The sequence below is a fragment of the Ochotona curzoniae genome, unplaced genomic scaffold, assembly GCF_017591425.1.
Source record: "Ochotona curzoniae isolate NIBS_2020 unplaced genomic scaffold, NIBS_Ocur_1.0 contig_883, whole genome shotgun sequence".
In the NCBI taxonomy this organism is placed as follows: domain Eukaryota; kingdom Metazoa; phylum Chordata; class Mammalia; order Lagomorpha; family Ochotonidae; genus Ochotona; species Ochotona curzoniae.
Genome location: NW_024466599.1, coordinates 61,956,631 through 61,978,102, shown reverse-complemented (window position 1 = coordinate 61,978,102; position 21,472 = coordinate 61,956,631). Strand labels below are relative to the sequence as shown.

Sequence of the window (21,472 nt, the reverse complement as noted above, 5' to 3'; positions counted from 1 at the left end):
TATGCGTGATGGTTCTAATCCCGGATATCCTACTTCCCAGTCAGCCCCTTGCTTATGGCCTGGGAAAGCAATTGGGGATGGCCCAAAGCCTTGGAGCCCTGCACCCATGTGGGAAACCTGGAAGGGGCTCCTGGTTCCTGGCTTCAGATTGGCTCAGCTCCAGCAGTTGTGGCTATTTGGAGAGTGAACCATTGGACAGATCTTCCTCTGTCTCTTCTCCTCTCTGTATATCTGCCTTTCCAATAAAAATAAATAAATCTTAAAAAAAAAAAGATGTCACATGCAACACTCACATCCCATATCAAAGTGCCTGAGTACAGGCCCTGGCTCTGCTTCTGACTCCAGCCTCCTGCTAACGCACACCCTGAGAGGCAGCAGGTAAGGGCTCAAGTGCTTGAGTCTCCACCACCCAGGTGGGAGACTCAGATGACGCCTCAAGCTCCAGCTCCTGGCTTCTGCCTGGCTCAGCCCAGGCTATTATAGGCAGTTAGGGAATGAATGAGCAGACCAAAAATCTGTTCTAAATAAAATGAAAAGGAATAATTTCTATTTTTTTAAAGGGGGGAATCACAAGTCAGAGCGATAAATCTAGCAAGATCTTTGGGACTTGTTCCAGTCATTGTGGCCAACGAAAATGATATAAGCAGGCCACTGGGGAATTCAGTTACATTGTTATTTCCCCCTGGACACACAGTGGTTATGATGGTTCTGCTTGTAAAACAGCCATCTGTACCCCACCAACAGAGAGAGCTGGTGCAGTAGTAGAGCCCCCACCCGGAAGTCTTCTCACAATTCCATTAGGCAAGGTCACAAAAATCAGCGGATAGAGGACAGCCTCCAGTGAGAAAGCTCCGGGCACCCAGATAGACTAAGGAACCTACTCCAGGGCAGGAGAAGAGAGCCCAGAGACACATCTCCCTGTTCCTGTTTACCAGTCTTGAGGCCGTGGCTTCCTCCTCCTCAACCCACTTCTAAATGTGGCACTGTCTTGCTTCTCTTCCTTCCCTGCCAACTTCCTCTCCCCATATAGGGGTCACCCTCTTATCTGTGGCCAGAGGTGAGTCTTCTATTCCTCTCTCTGACTGACTCAACCATATTACAACCACAACATACAAATACAGCAAATGAAAGCCCATAAATCCACACTGGGGTCACTTTTGCATTCTAGTCCTAGCAAGGTCTGGCAAAACTGCACCCCCATCTGCATAAAGGAGCTATCCTTTAGCCACCAAGACAGACTAGAAACAAGATAGAATTCATGAATTTGCTTTTATTTCATCCTGATTTTGGCTCTTTAATGCTTATCTCCCATTTTCATTCTTTTCTTGGAAACCTAAAGTTGCTTTTTTTTTTTTTTTAAAGTATTTATAATCATGAACATCTGGAGCATGAAGCCATTTCTTCTAAGTTGAGGTGGGGAGACAAGACATGTTTAATTTTTATGCAGCAATTTAAACATGCATGTCAATATATATTTTTATAAACTATATAAAATAAAAACCCTTCATCCTTTGAGGTTACCAATATTATTCCTAGTTCACTGACACATCTCCCACAATACAATAACTTTATTCATTTTCACGAATGAGGTGGGAAATATACTAAAAAAAATAGGATTTTAATCCCTGAGGTGCCAGTTTAAAATGGAGAAGTTGCCATTGCAACATGGGATTTACAACACCAGCCTTAAATAAGAAGCACAGAGCCCGCTGAGTCAGAGTCGCCTACACAGTGAGAAGATGCTTAGCAAAACCGCTTTTCCAGAGTAATGCCTGCCCTGCTCCTCCCAGCGTTTGCATCACAGCTGCCTTTCCTTTTGTAAAGGAGGTAACAGGCAGTGATAAGGTTTGCAGAAACCTCTGAGAACCTCAGAGACCCAGAGCCCGCATCTCCTCCATCCACAAGGTTGGACAAGGGATTTTCAGCACCATTCCGACACCTGGAAAGGTTGAGGTCCCTATAATTTTCTTTATTCTCCTTCGTGGGAGACTGAGTTCTTAAGAAAAATCTGTCCTCCAGACTAGGAAACAGGTGGGTGCGCACCGGCTTCTTGGGCCTTGCCACACCCTAGTAGTAGCGGTTCAGGCTGCGGGCGCCGGGGGCCTCCGGCTGCCCATTCATCCAGATCTCGCGGATGATGCGCTCGCGCTCCTCCAGCCGCTGCGCCCGCTCCAGCTCCTCGGCCGAGGTGAACACGTTCTTGTTCAACGTCCTCTCGAAGCGACGGTGTCTGCGCACCGAGAGGTCGGACGCTGTGTCCTCGCTGCCGTCCTCGCTGTCGCTGCTGTCACAGCTGCTCTCTCGGTCCTGCAGGAACTTCCTCTGGCGGCGCGGCCGGCAGTCTGTGTGGCAGGAGATTCGCATCACCAGGGCAGCCAGGGTCAGGACCAGCCCGATGCACACGCCCGAGACGAAGTATAGTGCGGCACGCTCAGGGTTTTCTGGAAGTTGAAAAGGCATGGAATGAAGAGACCACTGTGACTTCAATGGCAAAGAGCAAAAACAACCTGCCCACCCCTCTCATCAGGCCCAAGGAGTTGGGGGGTTACGAACACTGCTCTCCCGTGTGACAACTTCATGATGTATTCACAATACAGTTACTGACAGACTTACTGACAGACGGTGACTCACTAAAGAGAAAAGGATGTTCTTTTGCTTTTCTTTCACTTTAACTTGGAAATTCTTTCCAAACGAAGGGCAAAAGGAAGAACACCTATAATTATTTTGCACCTGCAGAAATGAAAGCAACCAACCAGGCTTGATGACATTTGTTTATAGACATGCCTGTTAAAAGCCTCTTTTACCTATTTCAACAGGCACAACAACGTGGTGACTTTGCACACAACCCTCTCTGAGCCTCCTTTTAAGTGACAGCGAGAGCAACTTCTGAGATGACCCCCGCCTCCTGGTATTCTCGCCCTTGTGCAAGCCCAGAGTCCTAAGGCTGAGGCCTAATGCCTTACCCCAGGGGCACAGACTATAACAGCAGCCAGGTGATGGTGGTTCTAAGACTGAGGTACAGACTAAGGCTGTACTGTTGTTCTGTCATGCTCACACTCTCTCTTCCTACTTGCTGGATCCCATGAAGCCAGCAGCCCTGCAGAGCCTCCTGGGTCAAGCACCTAAGAGGGACCTCTGGCCAACAGTCTTCAAGGAACTCAATGAGGCCAAGAGCCATGGGAGTGAGCTTGGAAGTGAATCACACCCTGGTGTACCCTCTGGTTCACCACAGCCCTGGGCTGGCAGCAACCTTGTGCAAGACTCTGACAGCCTTGTGAGAAATCTTGAACCACAGAGCCCAACTAAGCCACACCCAGATTTCTGACCCACAGAAACTGAGATCATGTGTGTTAATTTTTCCAGTAGCAATAGATAATTTATGCAATCAGTTACACATGAAAGCCAGTGCGGGCATTTTTAAATGATCTCAAGTGAACTGAAAGGGAAGAACTCATTTGAGCTCTTCCCTGTTGAGAGAACAGAATTTCTCTCAGTGACGCCCTTGGTGATCTCATGCAGAAGTGCTCACAGAATGAAGGACAGGTGGGGAAGCATCTGTTCCTTTAATAATGAGAACACAGGATGTGCCTGGCCTGAGTCACACTATGTGGTCAGTCACACTGTGTGCGCAGCAGATCTCTCTGCTGAGAGATCTTAAGACTGACATCCCCAGATTGGTTTTCTATATTCTGTAACCACTTAAAGGTATGAATTAAATTTTAATTCCGTGAAGTTCAAAACAATACAAGCAGCTCATTTATCATTTCTTAAGAGATTTCCCAAACAATATATTTCGCCTAACAGCAGTTTTTGATCGTTGCATAGTGTTTTGTTGCACAATCTAAGTCTATCCATCTCCTTATATAAATTATTTCTGATTTTCCACCATTACAATCAATGATAAAGTTAATGTCCTTTGTCTTACACACACCTCTTCAAAAGCATGCTGGATGAATTTCTATAGGCTTCCTAGAGATAGAACAGCAGCATCAAAGAGAACAGCGAGCTTGAAGTTTGGGGCTTTCTATCTTGTAGCCAATAAAAGTCTCTATCAATCCAAACACAGCTTATTGAACCCATGTGTTAACAATCCTTTTTTCCTTTTTCCCTCTGAAAACTCCGACAGAATGACAGTCATGTAAATAAAATAGACATAAGTTACAAGTACAAAGAGAAGAACACAGAACAGGAGAACAGTGGGCGCAATGGTTGATCAGCGGGCCAAAGTGTGGTGAAGGATTCTGAGACTGGATTCTGTCCAGCTGACCCTTGGCAGATGCAGAGAGGGCTGAGGAACCAACGAGGCAGCAGGCAGGCTGAGCCATCCTGTTCTACCACTGAAGAGAAGTACTGCAATAGAAACAAGGGGAGGAAGCTCTGGCAACACAAGGGCAAGCGTCCATGCTAGAAGGTTTTCAGAAAAGAGAGCTTCTGAGCCCAGAGTTGAAGGTGGAGATGGGTTATTGCCGTGAAGATTAGGAACAGTGTTCCAGGCAGAGGGAACATCACAACAAGAGACTTGGGTCAAACCTACAATGAGAATGTTAAATAAATTCTCTTCTTTGGTGGTCCTTTAGGACCCAGCCTATGGCTAGCCTGCAAAGAACACTGATTGGTATTCCAACATTGCGGTCACTCCTTGAACATATGTGAGCGCAGAAAGTAGCAGAACCATAACCTTCTTGGTATCTAGTCATGCAGCCCCAAGTCATGATCACCAACTCACAAAATCCTCATGTAGTAAGCTTATTGTCAAGTCGACCTGGCAAAACTTTAACAAAGACAATAGCATAAAGACTCATTCCTTCATTTTAAAAAATGGTTACTATAGGATTCCTTTTAATACAAATACCAAATAAACTTTACTGCTGCAACTTGGGCCTAGTGTTGAAATTATTTTGTTACCTTAATACTGTCATCTAAAGCCCATCAGAACCCAGTGAAAGCTGCCAAAAAGTGTGTAACTATCAAAGAAAATAAAGAAGTATTCAATAGGATGACCTGCAGCAAACACCTGTTAAGATTGACTTGCCATCCATACAAAGCACAGTGATGTTCAGTACCTATGAATATCCTCATCACCCTAGAAAATCACAAAGAGCCAATTATTTTATCCACTATCTGCTGCTTATATCTCATTGGATGCTTTCATAAGACAGGAACTAAATCTAAATATTTTAAATTTCCAGAGCAACCTCAAGTTTTAAACAGTATATTTTCCCCCTCTTCCTTCCTGTACTTATCTTTTCTTCCTGTTGTGGTTCACTTAAAAAAAAAAAAAAAACAGGACAGAAGCAAACACAGGTGATGTGACAGATAACAAATATAAGCAACCAAACAAGCAAAGCCTAATCTGTGTGCTTTCAAAGCCCATTCCCCTCTCATCAATTCTTACTTCTAAGTGCTGAGGTGTCATCAATATGTGAAAATGCTTGGTAAAGGTTCCTCTCTGGGTAAAGATATTTTTGTCAGAATCCATTGCCCATTGCCACTATACTATGCCAGATGTCATAGGCCCATAGCGATGATACCACCTCTGTTGTGCTTCCCTAAGAAAATAATGGCCAGGAAATCCGTGAACTGCACACCAACCTACATTTACCCAGAATTAGCTCATGCCCATGTGACTGCAATTAACATGCCCCAAATATATAACAACAAGGTATCTGCTGACAAGCTAGAGTGGCCTGAACCTCAGACTCTATAGTAAACTTGGAAAAATCTTTTATACTCAGACACAGGGCACATGTTTGCACACACACAAAAATCCGTGAATTTGATCTCCCATGACCGAGTTCATCTTATTATTTGCACTCCCCCTCCTCCCTGGCATACTTTTTTGCAAGCTTGGGAGGATAATCTCGGGCCAATCCAACCTCATTGAACTTACAACTATACTGGAAGAGGCAGGTGTACAATGAAACAACATAAGAATACAGGGTTACTGAACGAACTACTTGTGAGGCAGCACTGGCACCAGTTGAGAGTGCAAGACTGGCAAAAAGTCAGTGGGGCTAGGGAATGGAAAAATAAAAACAAGCAAGAAACATTCAGCCTAGAGCACTCTTTATGTAAGACCTAGATCCAGTCATGATTGAAATTTAAAAGAATTACAGGAAAAACGAATTTTGTTTAACAAGATAAACCCTGACCAAGGGCCGTGTTTTGGACTGCCATTTTTTTAGACTCCTTTTGCTCTAAAATCAAGCTCAACTTTGTCTTCGAAACCTTCCTCAATTGCTAATAAAATTGATTTTCTGCTAGCAGCTGCATCAGGCAGGAATAAGATCACTGCATTCAAGAAGATAGCTGTTCCCTGGGGAGCCATGGTCCCTGCAGTCCCTGACCCTGCCTTAGTTCCAGGGCGTCTAGTAGGGCCTAGGCTTCCCTTCATTATTGTGCTTTTCTGTAGGCAAACAGACTCCACAATGGGGAACATGCTACCAAAAAGATGATTTTAAGAAAATCAATGTCCAAACCTTTAAGGACCACTTGTTCTTTCCTCCACTGGCTCTGACAGGCACTCATTCTCTTCCCCGTCTCTGTGCCATTTCCCATTCCATAGTTGGTTTTGTGTGGCAGACTCCACACATCCTGAGTCTTAGTTTAGCGGCTGCTCCATGCTGCACAAATGGCCAATGAGCAAAATAACAACCCCAAATACTAATGGCCACTAATGGTCAGGAGGTAAAAGCTTTTAAGAACCAAGTCACACATCCCCTTCCAAGTCTGTTTCCAATCCTTGGTTTTCAACAAAGCCCAAAGCAGGCCTAATCAAGCTGTCAGCTGACTGACCAATAAAGAATAACTTCTGATGACAGATCACTCTAATTTATGCCAGAGAATACAAATTTAATTCAGAGACTTGAGTGGTGTCATTAAAACAAAGCTACATTTGTTTCTGTCTATATATTTATGAGGACAAAGTTTCTCAACACCCATGCCTATAAAAATGAAGATCACAAACATGATTAGCATTGTACCAGACCTCATTCCTGCAGTAAGTGTTCCTATCCTTAAAAACTAAACTAAGCAATGGGGGCAGGGAGTTTGAGTTTCTTCTCTCTTCAAGAAACCAATTTCCTATTTAACTAAAAACTTTCCATTTTTGTTTACAAATTCCTTTGTACCTTACAATCTCATATAAAGTATATCTCATACTGAACTCTTTTACCTCAAATTAGTCAGTTTCTCTCACCCTCTCATTATTCTCCTTCCCTCCCTCCTCTAAAGCTTTCCCTTCTGCCTGCCAATCATCCCTGACCAAAGCCTGAGATCCTCTTGGGCATTCTCTTGGGCTTCATTCTCTGCCTTTGTGAGCCACGGTCCTTCTCCTATCTCACCCACCCTCTCCATTCTCATTGCCATTTTCCCATACATGAATTATTTCTGCAGCTTCCTGGCTCAACAATTGATTTCAGTTCCACCCACTTCCAATGCCTTTTGCACATGTTCTGTCAATGCCACATTTTTGAGTGTGACGTCCATTATGTGATTTATTAAATTTAAATGGACTCTGAAGACTCAAAAATCTTGTTCCTTTCTCTGTCTCCAATTACGTTCCCCTGAATTCTTCCATATTACACCTTCACCCCAGGCAAGCCCAGGGCTGCCTTGACTTCTCCTAATCCACAAACTTGTCCTCTTTCACTTTCTCTTCATTTCTATTTCCTTGGCTTGGCTGCCAGAGTGTGGGCCCCTCTGTGGATTGTTCAAATATATCGTGAACTTTCAATAAAAGTTGGCGCTTCATTTTTTTAAAAATATGTTTTTTTAATTGAAAGTCAGATATACAGAGAGAAGGAGAGACAGAGAGGAAGAGCTTCCAATCTATGATTTATTCCCCAAGCAGCCGCAAGGGTTAGAGCTATGCCAGGAACCCAGAGCCTTTCCCAGATCTCCCATGCGGGTGCAGGGTCCCAAGATTTTGGGCTGCCCTCGACTGCTTTTCCAGGCCACAAGCAAGAAACTGGATGGGAAGCAGGTGGCTGAGAATTAGAACCGGCGCCCATATGGGATCCTGGTGCATGCAGGGGTAGGACTTTAGCTGCTAGGCTACTATGCTGGGCCCTTCATTTTTATATTCAAAGTGGCATGCCTTGAACTCCACAGATATTTAATCACGCCTTTCTGCAGTATAAATATTTGAAAGGACTTTCTTCTAAGAATTCTACTAAAGATCACATGTTAATGAGGATAAAAATGTTTAACGGAAAGTTATCATGAAAATTCTCTCTTTGGAAAAGAACAATTGAAACTCATTCTGCATCCAATTGGTTTAGGGAGTATGGCTATGACTATATTGTTCAATGTGATCTAGGAACAAAAAGATTTTGACTTACAGCCTTGGTTGGCTTTTTCTTAGTAAAACTAAAAAAAAAAAAATCCAATTATAGTTATATTGCAGATTTTCTAAGTTAAACTGAAGTGATCCAAGTGAGAAACTTCAGCTAGCAGAGCTACTGTAGTTGGAACTCCATGGCTGAGCCTGGAGTTCTGCTGGACCATTGTGCTACCCTGCAGCCTTGAAGAGAACCTGCCCTGGACAAGCTGCAGGTGAGAATGCATCAATACTGCATCGGCTGCCAGTCTCTTGGGCCCAGGACAAACAGCTTCCCCATCGAGAAGGAATCTGCTTGAGTTCCAGAGTGGAAGCAAACAAATATGATCAGTTACAATGATTATCACTGAACTCAATAAATCAAACCTTCTACCATTAGTAAAATCGAAGAATTTAATCCAACCCATCACTACTGACAGGTTAGAAATAAAGTTTTTTAAAGAATTATTTTATTTTTATTTGAAAAGCAGAGTTATACAGAGAGAAGAGACAGAAAGAGATCTTCCATCCTCTGGTTCACTCCCCAAATGGCCGCAACGGCTGGAGCTGAGCTGATCTGAAGCCAGGAGCCAGGGGCCTCTTCCAGGTCTCCCATATAGGTGCAGAGGCCTAAGGACTTGAGCGATGCTCCTCTGCATTCCCAAGCCATGAGCAGGAACTGGATTGCAAGCAGAGCAGCAGAGACATAAACTGGTGCCCATATGGGATGCTGACAAAGCAGGCATAGGCTTAGCTTACTATGTCACGCATGGTGCTGACCCCAGAAATAAATCTGAAGTTAAGATAGAAACAAACAGGCTTCCTTTACAAAGCTTTAGATAGCTCACAGGTCCACTAAGGCAGCAAGCACAGCCCATCTCCTGTAGAGCACACCTATCTCTTTCCATAATTGTTTCTATTTCCTGGAGACTTAACAGGGTTTGCCGGCAACGAAGGTTTCCAGCATAATCCCATTGGGCACATACTCCAGTGAAATACAAAGTTAAGAGAAACCTATAAATGCTGGGTAGCCATAGCAGCAGGGCTTTGGCTCCTCCCTTTATTTTCCAATTCATTCACAGGGATCTCTTCCTGCAGCCCTGTTCCAACACTGAGATCTAAGAAGATGTGTGTACATGCTGTATACACAAAGACAGTGATGTGTAATCTCAGAGAAGGAAGAAGGGGGTTGATCAGCAAAGAAAAGAAGGAAGGGAAAAAGGAAGAGAGGGAAAGAGAGACAGCCAGATGAGCTATCATTTACTGACCACCTTTGTTTGCTAGGATCTGGGCCTCTTCTGGGTCTCCCAGGTGGGTGCAGGGTCCCAAGGCTTTGGGTCATCCTCAACTGCTTTCCCAGGTTACAAGCAGGGAGCTGGTTGGGATTAGAACTGGTGCCCATATGGGATCCCTAAGTGTTCAAGACAAGGACTTTAGCTGCTAGAATACTGCACTGGGCCCTGGGATAATTCTTTTATACTTGTCATCTACAATAATTTTAACCATGCCCACAATTCAGCAGGTTAAGTAGGTGGCATCACCTTTGTTTCAAAGATTGCTACACTGTCCAAAATGGTGATACAGCTGGTTAAGTAGCCATTTGGGATGCTGGCAGCTCTTATCAGAAAGCTGTTCCAAGTCTTGGCCACTCTCTAATCTAGCTTCTTGCTAATGTTCTGGAAAGATAGGTGATGGCGCAAGTATTGGGGTCCCTGTAATTTATGTTGGAGACCTAGATGGAATTCCAGGCTTCTAGTCCAGCCCGGCCATCGTGGCCATTTGGGGAGTGAATCAGAGGATGAAGGGTCTGTTTCACTTCCGTTTCTCCCTATTTTTCTCTTTTTCTACCTTTCAAATAAATAAGCCTTAAAAAAAATTTTTTTTTTAAGATTGAGGCTAGACCCAGTGTAGTAGCCCAGTAGCAAAAGTCCTCACCTTGCACATACCAGGATCCCATATGGGTGCCAGTTCTAATCCTGGCAGCTCCACTTCCCATTCAGCTCCCTGCTTGTGACCTGGGAAAGCAGTTAAGGACAGCCCAAAGCCTTGGGACCTGCACCCACGTGGGAGACCCAGAAAAAGCTCCTGGCTCCTGGCTTCAGATTGGCTCACCTGGAGCCGTTGTGGCTACTTGAAGAGTGAATCATCGGACAGAAGATCCTCCTCTCTGTCTATCTGACTTTCAAAAAAAAAGGATTGAGGCTGAGATTAGGTGTCAAATCTACATTTGTCTGACACTCAAATTCTTGCTTCACTGGGATAGAAAATGATGCTTGAGGCTAAATTAGCCATATATATACATAATATAATATATATATGTATATATATTATATACTTAAAATAAAGTTGGCTTTCACATTCCATGCTTGCCAATACACAGACATAATATTATAGGTAATTTTAACTCCACCTTGGAAATCTCTATTCTCCCTCTAGCTTAGTGAGGTCTACCCCATTCTGTTTCCAAGACCAGAAAACACCTTCTTTACCCCTTGGTACCCCTGGCATGTAGAGGTGCCCATCAAAAACAACCCAAAATAGTGGAGGAATTCCCTGGGTCTTGCTGGGTCCCAGACTAGGGACTTATGGTTGATTTTCACAGCTGATTTTCACAGCTGTCTTGTGTCTTCATCATTTTGCTGCATAAATCAAAGCTCCAGCTCTATGGTAGCTTTTTTAATTATTATTTGTTTGTTTGTTTTCTCCTATAACACTTCCTGCTTAAGGTCACTTCCTCTTGGCCAACCATCCACCCTGGTCTTGACCAAACCCAGACAGCTGTTAACTGCCCAGGAAGCAGATTGGGGAGGGCTATTGTCAGCTGTTTTCCCTTAATAAATAAAAATAAATGTATTGCTCTATCTTGCTTCCTGCAGGGTCATTGTTTTCATAGGCAGGAAGAGGCCCCAAGAGGAGGTCTCAGGCTAATTTCACTTGAACCCCCAAGGGTCAGCTCCTGCCCAGCAGACTCTCCTCGGGAGAGGCAACACTGGCTCAGGCCACTTCTACTGCAAGCACAACTTTTTCCCTGCCTGGACTGCTTCTGTCCCCAAGCTTCCAATCCTTTGAGTGGAAAGAGAATGTCAGGGAATGCTCAGCAAAATGTCTTCTCTAAATCCTTCAAGCATTATAATAAGGTGATCTCTGTATAGAAACTTGCTCTGCCACGTAGACAAGGGGAGTCCTCCCCTCACCATTAACTGTGTATCAAAGTATCACTTTCACCAAACTCTTTTCCAAGTTCTCTAAGCAGGGATATTCCAATGGGTACATTTTTTTTTTCAATTGCAAAAGTAAAAGATAATTATTACTTTATTCTAAACAAACATACTACGAGTCTATAAAACTTTCTCTCAAATAACCATAATCACCTGAGTTATGGACAGTCATGCTCTCCTACAACTAAGAGAGCACCCACCTCATCCCAAAGTCATAGGAAAAATGACTCAAATTCTGGATAAAAGAGTCAGCACAGCTAAATAAGCTTGCAGTTACATATTAAAGAATATTGGATGAACGAGAAGCTTCCCCAAAACTTCTGTGGTGAAAATAATTGAAAGATGAATGGCAAATTAGGGGAAAAAACATCTTTAGAATGTAACAGATACAAAGCACTAATTATAAAGAGCATCTACAAAGGGCACTGAGAAAAAGATCAACAATCTGTAAAGGAAATGGACACAAGACAAAAGCAGTTCACAGGAGCAAAGGATAAAATAAAAAGATGCGCACCTCAAACAGGGATTGGCACGCTGTGGCTCAGAAGTCAATTCTGGCCAGCCATCTGCTGTCGTAAATAACATTGCACTTGGACCACAGCCTTGCCCATTCTTTGACTTATTGTCCGTGTCTGCTTTCATTTTACAGTGCAAAGTTGACTCATAAATACAGAGACCAGCCTGATAATATTTACTCATCAGCCTTTTATGGAAAAAGCTTGCTGTTCCCTGACCCAGAGAGACTGAAATTAAGTGACATTTGACTAGCATTTCTCATCCATCAGTTGTCTAAAATCCAAAAGCTTGAAATATATTGTTGCAGAAGCTTCTCATATAGTTTAAATGTATTTCATTAATATATATAAAGAGAACAGATTTTGTGTGTACTCTAAGTGCAATTCCAAGAAGACAATCATACTTCCCTCACTTCCTGCTCCTCTCAATCCCCCTTCCCTTTTCCCACCAGTTTTTACTAAAACAATTTTAATTCTCTCTATATTCACAGGCTTAACTTGCCACTAATCATAACATTCTACAAGGAAAAAATGGGAAAACCCCAGTTCCAAAAGCATAAACATGAGCTAAGAGGCCCGGCATGATAGCCCATTGGCTAAATCCTCACCTTCCATGCACCAGGATCCCATATGGGTGCCGATTCTAATCCTGGCTGCTCCACTTCCCTTCCAGTTCTCTGCTTGTGGTCTAGGAAAGTAGTAGAGGATAGCCCAAGCCCATAGAGCCCTGTACCTGTATGGGAGACCCAGAAGAAGCTCCTGGCTTCAGATTGGCTCAGCTCTGGCCCTTGTAGCCACTTGGGGAGTGAACCACAGACAAAAGATCTTTGTTTCTCTTTCTCTCTGTAAATCTGCCTTTCAAATAAAAACAAAATAAATCTTGAAAAAAGATGAGCTAAAATGATAATCACATCCCAAAGTTATCTCATTCCATTTTTATTATATTCTATATCAGCTTGTCTTTTTGAGACTGACTTGTTTTGCTAAGCACAATGGTTTCCAGTTGCATCTATTTTGTTGCAAAGGATAGGAGTTCATTATTTATGATAGATGAGTAGCATTTCTTTTTATTTGAAAGATACAGAGATTCATTCATTTGTTGAGTTACTCCTTAATATCTGCAACAGCCAGGACCAGAAGCCTAGAATTCTATCCAAATCTCCAAATAGGTGACAGGAACCAAAGTACTTGACCAATACCTGCAGTGTTCACAGTGTGTCTTAGCAGGAAACGGGATTGGAAGCAGAGTAACTGGGACTTGAGCTAGGAACTCTGATATAAGAGACAGCATCTCAAGAGGTGACATAACTGCTGTGCCACTGATGTGCTCATCACACGTTTTACAAAGAGTAGATTGGTAAAATTTTAAATAACTTGGTGATATTTTTCTGAATTTATAAACACTTTGATCCAGTAACCTGGGAAATTTATTTCAAAAATGCACTTGAACATATGTGCAGTGGTTATTCATTGTGGCTCTGTTGGTTGTTCTGTTTGAAAATCTGAACAATGATACAATGATATAGTATGTACTTGCATGAAACAATGAGAAAGCTATATGCACACTGTTCTAAAATACCTCCATGATATGTCAGTGAAAAAAAGCAGAGGGAAAAGCATCACATACCTGTGCATAAATGGTGCAACTGGAGACTGTGTGCTCATATTTTCCTATATGTGAATTTAGAAGTCCGGAAGAGTGCACAGAACCCTGATGACAGTTCACGCATAGGAACTGGGTAGAGGGGATACCTGTGGGTAAGTCTTCTTGCTATGTATTTTTATGTTATATGGTGATCAAGTCATACTCATTGACTGATTTACTGAGCACCCAATAAATGGCAGGCATGAATCGACACACTAAGGATATAGCAGCCAAAAAACAAACAGAAATTTCTCTGTTCCTGGAAGTATGCTATGTGGCAAGAAAAGCTGTTTTAAACAAATGAAGCATGTAGTATGCTAGATGGTAAGGTGGTAAAAAAAATAATAATAAAGGAAAAAAATCAGACCTGGCGCAGCGGCCTAACAGCTAAAGTCCTCACCTTGAACGCATCGGGATCCCATATGGGCACCGGTTCTAATCCCAGCAGCCCTGCTTCCCATCCAGCTCCCTGCTTGTTGCCTGGGAAAGTAGTTGAGGACAGCCCAAAGCCTTGAGACCCTGCACCCACGTGGGAGACCTGGAAGAAGTTCCTGGCACCTGGTTTTGGGTCGGCGCAGTACTGGCCGTTGCGCTCACTTGGGGAGTGAATCATTGAATGGAAGATCTTCCTCTCTGTCTCTCCTATCTGTATATCTGATTTTCCAATAAAAATAAATAAATCTTTTTTAAAAAAATGGTGACTTTCAAGGCAAAATCTAAAGGAAATGGAGGGGTGACTCTGGAGAATGCTTCAAATATCCCAATCATTAAATTGAAAAGTATTTACTTACTCTTCCTAACAACTCTGTTAGGAGTTATTAATGAGGTTATTATTAATAATGATATTGTTTCTCTCAGATAACCATATCTGTCTCAATGAGTTGCTTATAAATCATTAAAATAAGAAATGTTAACTCTTCCAATCCAAGTACTAAGAAAAACAAACACCTGGCAATAAACAGGTAGGCGTACCTAAGCAGGCTGGAGCAAGGAGGGGAAGAGATGACACTTAGAGAATCAGACCATTACTGTGGGGAGGCCATTAATCACTCCAAGACATGGGGAAGAATATGCAAAAGCAAAGAGACAAGAAAAATCCTGGCAAGTGTTTCTGAATGATTGGAGCTAGGATCTTGGTCCTGCAAGGCTGTGACTGAGAACATTGAGGAACAATATTCTTTTTTTTTTTTAAGATTTATTTTTATTATTTTCTCATTGGAAAGGCGGATATACAGAGAGGAGAGACAGAGAGGAAGATCTACCTTCCGATGATTCACTCCCCAAGTGAGTGCAACGGGTCGATACTATGCCGATCCGAAGCCAGGAGCCTCTTCCGGGTCTCCCACATGGTGCAGGGTCCCAAAGCTTTGGGCCATCCTTGACTGCTTTCCCAGGCCACAGGCAGGGAGCTGGAAGGGAAGCGGGGCTGATGGGATTAGAACCAGCGTCCATACGGGATCCCGGGTGTGCAAGGTGAAGACCTTAACCACTTGCGCCACCGCGCCGGGCCCAAGGAACAATATTCTAATGCTAACAGCCCTGATAAGCCGCACAAGGAACTAGAGAGCAGGACGGTTTATGCCAGCCCCAAGTCCTTTCTTGTTTGCTTGCCTCCACTCTGCAGCACATTTCTTAGCCTTAACACCAGTGACGCCTCAGAATGATCAATGGTTTCTTGCAGGAGGTTGACTTGTGTTTCTCTACCTACCAGATGTCAGTAGCATCTCTCCATGCATGCTGGGACGGCCAAAAATTTCTCCAGACTTTACTAGAATTACAGAAAGAAAATTCCCCACCTCCAAAGGAAAAATCACCCCTGGCGAGATTGAAAAAGCTGAAGTTCCCATTTTCTCAGCCTCCCTCACACCTAGAAATGGCCAGGGATGTACATCCAGTCAATGAAACACGAGAGAAGAGACACTGGAACTCCCTTTGAGTTTCTGTTTCCTTTTGATCTTGAATGACAATAAGAACAACAGCAAGAAGTTAACAAGAACAACAGAAAGGCCACAAGAATTCCAGATGTTGGCCTTTACGTTTTTGTTATATACATTTAATGTATACAATATAATATACTATTATCCATAAACAGAATGAAATGATTACTAATTCGAGTGAATAACACACATCACACCTTCTACAGAAATCTTTATTCTTTGTGATAACTCCTATAATCTACCTTCTTTATGAATTTTTAGTTAGATACAATATTTTTAACCCCAATGCTCATGCAGTATGTAAGATCTTTAGACTTACTCAACCTGTGCAACTGCAAGTATGTACCCTTTGATCCACTTCTCATTTCCTGCCCCTCTCCACTCTTGGCAAACCACCATTCTATTTTCTATTTCTAAGGATTCAAGATTCTATTACATCTAACATGTAAGTGAGATCATGTAATATTTTTCTTTCTCTGTCTCTACTGGGTGTATGCCCAAAGAAAATGAAATCAGTACCTCATAGAGACATTTCCATTCTAGGTCAGGTTGAATTTGAAATGCCTATAGTACCTCCAAGAGGTGATTCTCAGAACACTAGAGCACAGCTCAAGAAGGCAGAAAAGAGAAGAGTCACTGTTGTTTACTGCTTGGATGCATGAACAAATTCAAAATGTCAGTTTTGCGGCCCAGTGCAGTAGCCTGGTGGCCGAAGTCCTCGCCAAGTACATGACAGGATCTCATATGGGCGCCAGTTCTAATTCCGGCAGCCACGCTTCCCATCCAGGTCCCTGCTTGTGGCCTGGGAAAGCAGTTGAGGATGGCCCAAAGCTCTGGGACCCTGCACCCACGTGGGAGACCTGGAAGAGGTTCCTAGCTCCTGGCTTCAGACAGGCTCAGCTCCAGCCATTGCAGTCACTTGGGGAGTGAATCATGGGACGGAATATCTTATTCTCTGTCTCTCCTCCTCTCTGTATACCTGCCTTTCCAACAAAAATAAATAAACCTTTTTTAAAATGTGATATTTCAAGTTCAGTAAAAATTGTGCTTCAACACTATAAACTACTAAACACTAAAATGAAAATAGACATGAGACAGCTGAATAGTACCCTATAGCCATATTAAGGTGTATAGAAACCAGATGTATATAAACTAAAATTGAAATGTCAATGAAGTAGTTACAGGATGTGGTTAAGAACTTGCATTTTTTTTTAACATATTGGTTACTCAATACCATGTCAATTAACTCCATAATGTTGTAAATTGTTGTTGATGTTATGTTGGGGCTTTTAATTGACCAGGTTGATATTCTGCCAGCTCTGCCTTCAGACCAGAAATGGTCTGCCCAAGAAACTGTTGAATTTATCTGGACAACAAGACACTAGATTCTATGCTTGGTATATGCTTGCAATGAAAGAATCTTGACTAGATATGAACTGTAATCCTGGCATGCAGAATAATTTCTAATAAAATGTGGTTATGCACACACACATAGCATACACACATTAATAGAATTACTACACTGCATATATGTTCTGTAGTAAAGGACTTCATTTACTTGGTAGCATGTCAAAAGAAATATCTTTCTAATTCAATAAATATTTAGTGCTTTTTTTTCACTACTGTAAGCAGTTCTGTATTTAATTTTCCTCATGGAAATTTTATGCTTAAATCCCTAAATATTTCCTCAGGAGCAGTTGTGAGAAGTGGGATTGCTAGATAAATAGAATGTGTGCTTTTTAAAAAGTCTTTCAAAGGCAAAGAGAGATAGCCACCCACACATAGAGCGAGGGTGTTCACGTGGGGTGGTTCATCCCCGAGGTCTGCAACAGCTTACACTGGGCTGGGACAAAAGATGAATACTGAGTCTGTAATCCAGCTATCCCTTGTGAGCTGCAGGTAAACCGTGCTAGCATCACTGCCTCCATGGTAGGCACTGGATCCAGAATCCAGAATTGAACAAGGCACTCCAAGGCAGAACATGGACCTCTGCAATCCTAGGCCAGATGTCCAACCCAGTATACGGGCTTTTCACAGACAGACGACAGCAATTTACATTTCCATCAGTACCTGATCAAAGTACCAATCTCTTCACACTTTCTATAAAACTGGATACTTACTTAGCCATTCAAATCTTTGAGGCTTTTATAAACTCTTCATCTAATTACTGTTTCCATTTTGCATTGGTTCAATGGAATTTGAGTTAATTATGTTTTGCTGGCAATTTACAATTTTTTGTTACAAACTGCTCATTTTATCCTTTGTTACCTTATCTTTGGGGAATTTTTTTTTCTTCATAAGAACTCTTTACATGTTATAAACTCTAACCTTTGTTCATTAATGTTAAGAAAAATTCAAGCATGTCATTTACTTCCAGAGAACACACTGGTAAGTGGATCTTTAAATTATTGGCATATGCAAGATCTGAAGTGTAGGTTATGCAGGACAACACGTTGGTTTCAGAAACAGAGACTAAAGTGTTCTGTGGAAGGTTCACCTGAGTCTGGAGACGAGACAGAGGTGAAATCTACAAATCAAACCAATGCTTGGTAACTTGGGCATAGAGAGAGAATGGGTTATCCATCATCTTTCTTGAGTCTTCCCATATGAATCCTGGTGAGAGAATTGGAAAACTAGAAAACAAAAACAGTCCTCACCCAGAAGAGATCTAATCAGTTGTACGGCATCCAGGGCAAAACAAAACACACAATCAAAAAATGTAAAGCTGTCAAGACATAGTAAACAGTTTCATTGGGAGTCCATCTTTGTCTAGAAGTAGAGATGCATGCTGCATACTGAATATGATAGTCTCCATTACACAGTTATTATACATCCCCTAAAACGAAAAGCCACAAAACAAACAGGAAAACAACAGGAGGGGGAAAAAAAGAAGAAATTAACACCACCATGAGTTAAGTAACATGCTACTGAATAACTAATGTGTCACTGAAGAAATGAAAAAGAAAATCAAGAACCTTCTTGAAGAAAATTATGCTACTGTATGGTCTATGAGTCACTGAAGAATGCTGGACTCTGCCATTGTCCATGTCCGCATAGGATGCTGGACTCTGCCATTGCCCGTGCCCACAATGATGGACATATGACTGTGTATGAGGAACTATGCTATGGGGAACTCGGTGAGGGAGGAGGGAATTGGGGCGGGGATGAGGGAAATCCCAGAGCCTATGGAACTGAACAGTTTGGTCATTTAAACCACTGAGCATTTATTTTCAAGTAGCTTTAACTGGCTCTTTTCATATGCAAAGCATCCATTCTCAAGAAATTATCTGGAAGAGAAGGCCAGCCATCCTCCTGAAACAGTACAACTTTGAACCAAGGAAAGGACAAATGTCAGATTCCCCTGGACTCACATTCCTTCTGTCTCCATCTCATTTAAGTTGATCACACATCTCAGACGCCCTGGACACAGAGCAGAAACACAAACTTGAGTAGGATTGCCTAGAGTTTCAGTTTCTTCTATTGCTGGGCAAAGGTTTAAGGCAGGGGTCTGTATCACCACATGTGTTGCTAAATGAGTAAGTGTCATGGATATGACAGGAGGCTCAGGGTCCGCTGAGCAGCCGAAGATCAGGTACAGCAGAATGAGAACAGGAGAGAGCTACAAGATGAGGGAATTTTTACCATTTTTCTTTATCATACTTTCCATCAGTACTTCCAATCCATTTTTTCTTTTTAATTTTTTTTTTAATTCTTATTTGAATGACAGAGCAGAGAGAGGAGATACAGAGGGAGAAAAAGATCTTCTATCCACTAGTTCACTCCCCAAACAGCTGCAATGGCTCCAGCTGAGTCTACCCTAAGTAAGGAGCCAGGCAGGCAGGAGCCTCCTTCAGGTCTCCCATGTGAATGCAGGGGCCTAAGGACCTGAAGTCCTCCACAGCTTTCCCTCTCCATAAGCAGGGAGCAGCCAGGACATGAATTGGTACCCATATGGGATACTGGCAACACAGGTAAATACCTAACTTACTATTCCAGGGCACCAGCCCTAATTTTTTAATTTTTTTCTGTTTTCTTCTTTTAAAATCAAGGCTTGGATCCATCATGTTGGCTTAACTGGCTAATCCCCTACCTTCAGCAGTGTCCCAACTGCTTTGCTTCCAATGCAGCTCCATACCTATGACCTAGGAAAGCAGTGGTAGAAGGCCTAAAATCTTAGGACCCTGTACCCACATGGGAGGCCCAGGAGAAGTTCCTGGTTCCTGGCTTTGGATTGGCTCAACTCTGGCCATTGCGGCCATTTGGGAAGTAAACCAGTGAATGAAAGCTCTTTCTTTGTCTCTCCTTCTCACTGCAAATCTGTGCTACCAAATAAATAAATAAATATTTAAAAAATAAAAACAAGTTTTATTTGCATCTCTTATATTCACCCTCATATTTTAGAATTTCTGAATTTAATTGTCTTATAATCAAGCAATGTTACCCAATTTAGAATCAATTGTCAGTCATCAAAACAATTTAATGGATCTAACACATTTTACTTTAGCCACTCTATGCCCCCTTTCCTTGTATTCTCTGTATATCTAAGCCCATGTTCACTTAAAAAGAGCATCCTTAGTATTTAATTCTAGACTATGGGCTGGATGGAAAAGGTGGAAGTTTGAAGGGCAGAGAAAAACAGGGTCATGTACCCTTTCAGCCTTGACAAGATCATAAGATCAAGCATGGTAAACACCAGCCATTCAATGAATTACCACATTCAGTGGTCAGAACTGAGGGTCACTTTGGCCGAAGTGGAAAATGGCCAGCTACAGCCTGTGCCAAGCAGGACTCCAAAGTCCAACACTCTGCTCACTCTCACATAACAAGTTTTCTTTTCTTTGTTGTTTAATTTTATTTATTTGCATTTCTGTTTGCAAAGGTTGAGAGACAGAGGAGAGAGCTCTTCCATCTACTAGATCACTCCACAAATACCTACAACCACCAGGGTGAGGCCAGGCACAAAGCAAGAGCCCAGAACTCCCCATGCTCTTTGCTGTGAGTGGCAGGTGCCTGAGTGTGCAGTGTTGTTTCCCAGGGTGTGCTCCAGCGGTAAGTTAGATCAAAAGCAAAACAGACAGGACTTGAACCAAGGACCTGGACAGCAGATGAAGGTGCCCCAAGAGGCATCACTGAAACCTCTACCCCAAACCATCACCTCCCCCACCCCACCCCAAGATCGTTGTCTTGCAACAGCTAACTTTGAGGAGTCTTTGAGAAGTCTTTGAGGCTTTGGCCAAGTCCAGACGCCTCTTTTATTCTCATTTCATTTGGAAAGTATCTTTATCCTCCAGCTCAAGAGCTCAGCACTCATTCAGCTGCTTGTGAAAGCTTGATGCCCGAGTTTCAAACATCTTTTCCAGCTCTCATGTTCTTTCTCTCCAAATAGGTCACAGAAAAAGAGCAAAGAAGAAATTCCTTTGACCTGTGAGCACCTGAGCAAGCAGACCCTAGGCTCTGGATTTTCTCAAACAGGGCAAGGAGCTGACCAAAAACCTGAGCATATGCTGATTCAAGAAGTCAGGACCCTGGTGCAGGCAAGATGATACGCTGCATTTTGCCAGCTGTACATAAAGCAGCCAGGTAAGCCCTGAGAAGACTGCCTTTCAGAAATCAGGTCACAAGCCAGCTGAGGTTCCCTCCCAAAGAGAAGCCACAAGCTGCCTTTTACCCTTGGGCTTTGGCTCAGAGTTTGCACTGTAAATAGAAAATGTCAGGTTATGCATCTTAACTCTTAGGTCTCCACACATCAACTGTGCCTAGAGAAGGAAAATATAAAACCATTGCTTGCTCACAAGAAATCTAATCAGGGCCTTAGTCCCATCCCTTTCATATGCCAG

The 21,472-nt window shown here is 42.6% G+C and overlaps 1 protein-coding gene across 2 annotated transcripts in view; it reads right to left on the bottom strand.

The window, feature by feature from the left end:
• Window positions 1-1,359: 1,359 nt before the first annotated feature.
• EVA1A (eva-1 homolog A, regulator of programmed cell death) overlaps window positions 1,360-21,472 on the bottom strand; it is a 54,673-nt gene continuing 34,560 nt past the window's right edge. For both annotated transcript variants that reach the window (XM_040993636.1, XM_040993637.1), the window contains one exon: window positions 1,360-2,441. In XM_040993636.1, coding sequence (XP_040849570.1) covers window positions 2,068-2,441 — 374 coding nt within the window. In that variant the 3' untranslated portion in view covers window positions 1,360-2,067. The remainder of the gene's footprint in view (window positions 2,442-21,472) is intronic.